The sequence below is a fragment of the Buceros rhinoceros genome, unplaced genomic scaffold, assembly GCF_000710305.1.
Source record: "Buceros rhinoceros silvestris isolate BGI_N320 unplaced genomic scaffold, ASM71030v1 scaffold5929, whole genome shotgun sequence".
NCBI classification, from domain to species: domain Eukaryota; kingdom Metazoa; phylum Chordata; class Aves; order Bucerotiformes; family Bucerotidae; genus Buceros; species Buceros rhinoceros.
In genome coordinates, this window is record NW_010433162.1 from 42,111 (window position 1) to 51,108 (window position 8,998).

The 8,998-nt window shown below is 40.1% G+C and overlaps 1 protein-coding gene across 1 annotated transcript in view; it reads right to left on the minus strand.

Annotated features, from left to right (window-relative positions):
• The window catches only part of LOC104500366 (glycogen synthase kinase-3 beta-like), a gene marked incomplete at its 3' end in the record, with an annotated part of 48,381 nt that overhangs the window by 36,903 nt on the left and 2,480 nt on the right, over positions 1 to 8,998 (minus strand). Inside the window, exon 2 of the mRNA XM_010144002.1 lies at positions 7,343 to 7,536. Coding sequence (XP_010142304.1) covers positions 7,343 to 7,536 — 194 coding nt within the window. The remainder of the gene's footprint in view (positions 1 to 7,342; positions 7,537 to 8,998) is intronic.

An 8,998-nucleotide genomic window follows, 5' to 3' on the forward strand; every position in this document is an offset into this window, starting at 1 on the left:
AAATCTCAAATTATTAAGTACATGCACCACTTGTATCTACACAAATGCCTCATGCTAGCATCCATGGGGTAGGGGGAGGGGAAGTCTTCAAGGGCTCTTTTGACTCCTCCGTTTTCAAAGAACACATTCTTATGGCAGACATTTCACTACTAACATGTGGATTTCCACGCGCGGCCACATGTGGATTTCCACGCGCGGCCACATGTGGATTTCCACGCGCGGCCAGCCACATCTGCAGATGAAGGGCACTTCCTCCTCTTCCCTAGGCCAAATGCAGCTGGATGACACTGCACTCCCTAGGCAGCAATCTTCAGTCCAATGCCCCAGCTAAAAAAGAAAACTGAAATTGGCACCCTTAACAAACTTCAACTCATATCCACGTGCCCTATTTTGCAGTAACACATATATTATGTGTTCAGTTTGGCAGTTTAGAAAACACCTGTAGAAACTTAGAACACAACTACAAATAATTATACAGACTAACATAATAGAAAATGAAGAAGATGCTTTAGCTCTCTTAGATCTCTTCTAGGCCATAAAAATATGTCCAGCAACATTTCAGCTGATACAACCAGCAGTATGCTGCTTAAAGACTGCCAAAAGCAAGGGTATAAACAGATTTTTGGTTCGCTAGCAAGGCTCAGTGTTTGTGGAAACTGAAAGATGGAATGAGTTGTGAGTGAAAATTCAGATACCTACCCAGCCTCTTTAGCGTGCTGTGAATAGACAGGCACTGTAACTACAATTACAGCCAAATGACAGAACTGGCTTCGATAAGCTAGCTTTTGGAAGACAGATAAAATACTGCTAAGAAGGGCTATTATCATGGTAGAAATCTCTGATAATCTGACTAAACTAAGCTGGACCAGAACTACAAATTTGGTCTCTGGAGTTAAAGCACAGATTTAAAGAAGCTCTGGAACCAAACATAGACCTAAAAGACGGAAAAATATCCTGAACATACACCCAGGCATTCCACATTCTGCAGATCACATCTGATAGCTCCAGTCTTTAACAGGGACTGCATCCCCTCAGATGGAAATAGGTAGAACTAGAGGGATAGTTTCAAAACAGCTTTGAGTCAGGCTCAATTACCTTCCTCCTGCTAGCTTTATAAAAGTTAGTGTTAAGGGTCGAGTACATCGACATGCAGTACATCGACGACATCATTGTATGGGGTGACACCACAGAGGAGGTCTATGAGAAAGGTAGGATAAAGATAAAGGTAGGTCTATTAAGAGGAGTAAGGTCAAAGGACCTGCTCGGGAGATCCAGTTTTTGGGGGTTAAGTGGCAGGATGGATGTCATCACATCCCTACAGACAATGTGGTCAATAAGATCACAGCCATGTCTCCGCCTACCAACAAGGAGACACAGTCCTTCTTGGGACTCACAGGCTTCTGGCAAATGCACATTCCTGAGTATAGCCAGATAGTAATATTTGAAAATGCTATGGGAAAATATTTTCAGCCTTCCTTCCAGAGTTGTGATAGAAACACAAGCCATCACAGTCAGAAAACAGATCTTTTGCTCTGGGTGCTCTTTCTAGCTATTTAACAATAAAATTAATGTATCCTTTAGGAGTGCCACCTCCACAATGGTCTTATGAACAGTAATTCACTATTCCTCAGATTTTCAAAGTAGCTAAGATGTGCAAGTCTTCAAAGACTTGAGACAGGTGCATAAATATTGTTATTTCTCATCACCATAACTTTCCCCTTTCTGACTTTTTATCCCATGAGTGCTTCCAACTCAACCTAGACAGGGTAAAAAAGACATTTTTGAGAGACGGCTGTACAGATTAATGTTTGAATATTCAATGATCCTTAGATGGAGATACGAGAGCTCAGCTAGCTCAGGCACAGAGATAAAATTAACCAAGTGCAGTCCTTAGTTCAGTGGAAACCTGTACAGATGACAAGAGGTCACAGAGAAAGATCATAATGAATACACCAGAGCAGGTGCAACCTTCTACATTGTATTCAAGACTTAAAACACTGCCTTAATCTTAAGACAGTGTTCATTCTAAACCTCTGTGATTACTCCTTTCTAGAGAAGGAATTAGAAGTTAAGTACTTTACTCAGACACTGTGTGCTTGAAAGGATCTTTAGCTTCGGCACATACATCCAAAGGAAGTCAGACTTCTATACGTTATCTCAATTTTCAGCAATAATGACAGCTTCTCTTCAACTACTGCATTAAACAATTCTCACGGCAAAGAGAATACAATGCATAGGAATAGGAGCCTGGAAGATGGATTCACTAAAACACTGAAGGCAAGATGCTTCTTACATCCTATCTGAACCTGTCTAAGGGAGACCAAACCTGCACTAAAGAGACAGCTATGCTTTCTCCCTTAAAGCTTTCCAACTGGGTTCCCCAACATATTAAGAGGCTGGGTGTCAAACTCCTGTTTGTTTTTCAGTCTAGAGACATGACTACCTATAGTCCAAGCTTACAGACTGCAACAAAGACTTGCTTTAACTCTTGTTTCTATCAGGTTACTAAGTATGACCCTCCTCAAAACATATCAGCTCCTTTAACAGTGACCTTACTAGACTGAAGCCCCCTGAAAACGCAGCCTTTTTTCTTATCTGCTGTATCTTAAAACAGCCAAGGATAACCAAGAGCCTAGAAATAAGCCAAGATGGGGTCACCCAAGAACGGAACTAATTACACCAAGTTTGAAGTCGGACTCTCATGGCGCTCTGTTAACCACTGCAATTCTGAAAGATATCTCTAGTCAGATTCACACTTTTTAATATGTGTACGTTTACAGAATGACACCTTTGACCACAAGAAGAGACTCACAACTTAAGAGTCAACTTTAGATTGTTGAAAGCTTTCAACAGAAAAGTCTACTGAAAAGTTAACAGAACTTAAACACCTAGTCATTTTTCAATGGCAATTATTCCTTGTGATTTTACATTTTTCATATGAGCTGCTATGATCAAAGTCACTGTAATTAAGTTAACACAAACAGCAGGTAAGTATAAAAAGATTCTTTCCTTAGGTAGCCCTCAGCAGCTTTATATATTTGAGGCAGAAACTGAATGAAAGCTGCTACTCTTTCAGAAGCACTTCAAACAGCTCACAAAAGTATACACACCCAGCAGAGAAAGGGAAAACAGAACCTCACCATAGACTTATTTTTCCATCCTGCTGCTTTATTGGGTTTTAAGCCCAGGATTAACACTGAGATTTGACATGTTTAAAAAAACCAAACACGCAAATGGTCACAAAAATATATTTCTCCCATAGCTAAAAACAGGAAAGAGCACTGCCTACTATTCAGTGGCATCAGCTTTACCAACACAGACTTTCATTGTTTACGGACCATGAGGGCCCCAGTTTGACATCCTCTCACACTCCAGAAGATCTGCCTATTTAAATGATTCAGGTAACTAAGCCATGAGCACACAGTTGCACTGCTAAACCTAGGCAGTCCCTGAATGACTTGACAGACTGGACAGCATGCATGGTTCTCGTTACAGAATTTGGCTTTCACTTTCTGCACACTTTAGGTCTACATGAGCCATTATCAAGAACTGTGACGCCCAATCTTGATCATCTGAAAAGGTTCAGGATGACTAAGAGCTCTCCTCATCATTTAGATGGTGACAGCCTAGCACTAAAGCAGAAACATTAAGTACTGAAATTCAGATATGAAGAACTGAAGCATTTATTCTCAGACAGATAGGAAATACTTCTAAGAATTCACACATTCATATCAACAGAAATTACAAAAATAACAAAAACTAGATTAAGAATTTCCTAGTTGTGCTTACATAACTGCTTGCTTATTACTGCTTTTTTGCAGAATCAGACAGCATCATGACTGACTCTTAATCCAAAGAACATTCCAATGAACATACCACGAAAAGCAATGCAAGAATATTGATGCTACCAGTATTTTCTTTTAAACATAACAATTACGCTGTGTCAGTTAAGGGACTGCACAGACACCTGGATGAAAGTAATTGAAAATAAAATAATTTAACTGCACCCATCTTTATCAATGCTTTGCTATCCTTAAGCATCTGCGAGGTTAGCAGGAACACTGTATAAATCTGTGAAAGCTGGGACACAGTCTTTATGAATGGATTTTGTCCCCAGAAGTTTGTGAATACATGTCTTACACCATTTTTTCAAAGAGAAGCAACTTTCTCTTACCTCTGTTAAACTTTTAACTGGGAAAAAAAGGACACAGAAAACATGACCCTCATACTGACTAGAGACAAATTCAATGGTCCCACAGATGAATGTTAAACAGCAGCATGTAGTTTGTGAACCAGTCACTTAAGTAATGTAATTTTGGGCAGTGACATGATAAACTCCTCACGGTTAATATGAAGATCTAGCTTAATGAAGGCAGAAAAACTGCAAACCAACTGCATAAATATCTATATTTTATTTTAGTTATTCCCCTCAGCCATTTGTCTCTACCCTTAGTGTACTGATTCTATTGCTTTAGGTTACACTGAACTCTAGATATACTCATTTTAGAAGCCAGAGCACTTCACAGACCCTGTTTAAAACAGTCATGCAGGAACTGTACTGCTAAGCTGAAGAACCACTGAACTGCAAACAAGGGAAAAGACATAGGAGCATTACAAACTATCTTTACCATCACAGAAACTGTAATCTTCAACTCTCTAGCAAAGATTTTACACTCTCTTCTTTCTGGTGTAGACCAACACTGCTTCCACTTCGGTGAAGGCTGCCAAGAAACTTTTTATAGTAATGGAAAAGGAAGAAAGGAAAAAGTCAAACCCCACTCTGGTAATTCCAGCTTTCAAGCTAGCTTTAAACCTGGATAAAAGTATTTCAGCTTCCTGACAGATTTAAAAATTAGCAACTATGGTGCATTTTCCAGATCTTCTCAATAAGCTCCCTCCACATTCACACAATGTAGAAGGAGCCCAGAAGTTACATTTTCTTGGGACTTCCTAAAGTTTCTGAATCATGCACTTTTAGTTTCAAGACTTCCTGCTGGCTTTTCTAAAAGTACTTTTTAAAAGAGCTAAATCACAACAAAGGAATTGTACTGCATGTACCAAGACAAATCCATCCAGGATATAGAGATAACCAGGCACCAGCCTGAAGTATACAGCTGAAAATTCTGTTGATGATCTGGATTTCAGGAAGCAACTTTCGTTTATCACTTTCCTCTTGTTGTTTCTCCATCACTGGGAGCAGTACAGACAGGTATTTCTAAAGTGCTCCCTCTCTTCCCTCAGAAGTTGATGAAGTTGATTTAAATCAAACAAGCTACTGCCACCTTTTGCTGTCTACAATAGGGTTTTCCTTATTGTTACTGAAGCATGAGTGTACATTAGAGGGAAGAAAGGGCAGATTTCTTACGGAACTCCACTTAACAAGGCTTGGCTCTTCACTCAGGCAGTCACGCAGGGGTGGTAACAGCCCAGCTGAGCTGCACATCACAGCTCAGCTCTCTAAACAGAAGAGCTACTCTGCTCATATGCTGCAGAACTATACAGCCAACAGACATTAAAAGCTCCCTGTTTAACTGGTAAAGTATCTTTCCCAGCATTTACAACCTAGATCAGACATTCCCAAAGAGAAGTATACTTTGAAGTAATTGTGTGCTATCTTTGATAAAAGATACATGTCTCTAGCTTCCAAATCCATACAGGCAGAGGCTTTCAACTAGCCTGCAGGAATTTACATCTTCTGCCACAGAACATACACTTTCAGAACAGAATGTAAAAAGAAAGGGAGGTCTAAACTGATGAATGCCAGAAGAACTCAGGACACTAAGACCAAAAGGTAGATGATGTTGTGCAGTTGCAGTACAAGTTTGGGACAAAAACAGGAAAAAAAATGTGGAAGTTGGGTACTAACGTAGATGTGACCCATGAAAATTATGAAGCTAAACAGCATTAATTTTCAACTTATAATTTTAATCAGTCAACCTACACATGCACTTACTATTAATTCCACCTAGTTTAATACCAGTTTAGGGGTATTAAAGCCTACAGGTACCTTATGTTCTCAACTTCTGTCATCATACATAGGCAATGAGTTCACAGTCCCAACTGGAAATGCCCTACTTAGCTTTTTAGTTTAGCTTTTTTCCTTGAACAAAAAGAGGGCTAATATTCAAAGGATGTCATGCTTTTTCAAAACACTTCCAGAAACAAAAAGATACACAGTCAGATAACAAAATGCGACTGAGTCAACTACAGAAACAAGCCCTACGCTTTATTCTAGATGCCCAATAACAGATATATAAAAAACCCCAACAAACTATTAGTATCTGATGGGCGAGAACTAAAATGCTCAACCAACACCCCATACAACCTCCAAGTCACAAGACTAAAGCAATCAAAGATTTTGGTCCAAAGCATCAGCTGACACCCACCAAGCATGACATGGCAAGGGAAATGTCCTGGCCGTCCCCTTAAAATTATGCAATGAGAAGAGATCAAAAAGGTCTTTTAAGCTTGACTAGGTTTAGAGCTTCTGTTGTTACTCCTCTATCCCTCCCATTCTAAAATAATGCACTCTTACATCGCATGCTTCCTGGGTACTGATTGCCTTCAACACATAATACAGTCCGGAAATAACTCAGATGCAAGAACAATGTAAGACTCCACAAGCCTTTCTCAATTAATAGTTAAACTATGCTGCATGATTAAATTAAACAAGCAGAGGATGAGGGTGCTGATGATCCTTAACTTATTTGGTTTAAATATCACCAGATAAAAAAATACAGCTTTTTGGAAGCTACTTGTTTAGAATAAATCACTAGACTACTAAAACCACCAGAATACATTACAAATCGAATAATGAGGGGAAGCAAATCACCTTCAGTCCAAACTGCCCTGGGCTGAGTATTTATTATCTTCTTGCTTGACCTGGAGACTTTCTGATATACTCAAATACAACCTTCTACCTTCTGGGTGCAAGCAGAAAGAACTAAGCTCAAAAGCCTCTCTTCTTTCCAGCAGCTTAATTACTAATGACTAGAGAAGAGTCTATGCTAGAAAAAGTGAGCATAAGACAAGCTTTCCCCTTGTTTCCACAGCTCATTGTCTGAAAAATCTAGTCTGCAACCTGCAAATGACACTACAACAACAAATCAGGATTTTTAGCTTCCTGTTTTGCAGCAATCCCAATAATCGTAACAACACTGACTCACTGATTTTTCAAGATAAACTATATCCCTTTATCACATATCATCTGTTTAATCTTTAGTCCCGGAAATTTTTATGTGCTCCAAAGAAAATAAATTTAAAAAAAATCAGAAGCATAGACGAAGACATGGAAAATTAGGTAACATGCATGAAAATATTCTGAACTTACGCATATGCTCACCTTAAATCTTTTATCCTGCAGGACTTTCTTAATGGCCACAAGCTCTCCTGAATCACAGAGTTTGGCCTGATACACAACACCAAAAGATCCATTTCCAATCACCTTGGTGTCCGTGTAGCTAACTTCTTGTGGTCGGTCCGGACCTTGTCCAGGAGTTGCCACTACTGTAGTCACTTTGCTGCCATCTTTGTCTCCTGGGAAAAAAGAGATACACAAACGATCAAAATACATGCATCGACAAGATGACCAAGACTGAAACACAAGAGGGTAAGGCAAAGATTTAAATCAGCAGATGTATTTCAATATTATAGAGAAAAATAAAAAACCCTTACAAAACGCAACGGAAACACTGACAGTATTTTTCACTGACATATAAGTGGGAACAGTTTTTCATCTAGATTACTGTGAACAAAAATACTCCCTTTCCAGAAGCTCTTTGCTTCTGAAAGTTATGCACAATGAAGACAAGTACCTATTTCTACATCTGATGAACGTAAGTGGCATTAAACAGAGTTGTTTTTATTCGCAAAATAAAGTGTTTCCCCATATTTTCCTGTAACTGAAGAAACCAAACTGTCAGCGTAGCCTGCAGAGCAGCACTCTGTCCTGTATAGGCATCTATCCGGCAACAGAAAACAGCAGCACTGACAAAGCTTCTTACAAAGCCACCTACATGTAAAGCTTCAGCTTGCACACATTAGGAAGCAAAATCTTTGTCAAAGCTGGCTGTGCGCACCTGAAGCAAAACCTATATGGCACCCTATGGTGCAGTCCTGCCCCTCTCTTCTTCCATGCCCAGAACTCCTTGCAAAGAAGAGGCACTCACTGTGGCATGGGAAGGAAGCTGGAGAAGAATGACAACAATACACATTTAGCTTGTATCGACCTGAACAAGAAGGCAGACAGGGATATGAGATGGGATCAGGATGCAAGATCATGGAGGATGCTACACAGGCAAATGCGCTTTTGCACCAGTGCAGCGGCCACTAGTTTCAGCAGTCCACAGCCAACTATACATGCACTTTCCCTCCAAAAAACAAAGCCGCTATTATCTACTCTTAGCACCACTGTTATCACCAAAGATGCTTCCCCTTGTTCAAAGTCTGATTTTGTTTGTAATAGGACCAAAGTTTTAGGCATTTCGCAAGCACACGCTTACGGCTCAGGTTACAGAATTGGAGAGAGATGCAATAAAAAAGTGTGCTGTTTAGGCAAATCACTCCTTGTTCTGCTCCCGGAAGGCATGGAAAATGAGGCAGCTCCCCCTGCCCTCTTTCCTTCCACTACCCCCTTCAGATACACGAGAGGTTCTTGCAAATAAGTTATCACAATGAAGTTACTTGTCTTTGGGGTCTGCTCCCCTCACTGCTACAAATCTTGCAGGCAAGGAGCCCAAAACTAGATCCTGCAGAGGAAGCTTCCTCTCAGCTCTACCCAGCACACTAGTGACTTCTCATGTCCGACTTACACCACTTTTGTTTGTACAGCCCAGGACAATGTTTGCAGATTATGCAATGTTGCAACCTCACTGACTTCTGACCATTTTGTGTTCCAAACTCTCCTCTGCACAGTTGCTGCCTGTCCAATCCTCGTCCACTTTCTACCTACACACCTGATTACTCTTATCAAGCCTAACATTCTGCATTTCTTCTGACT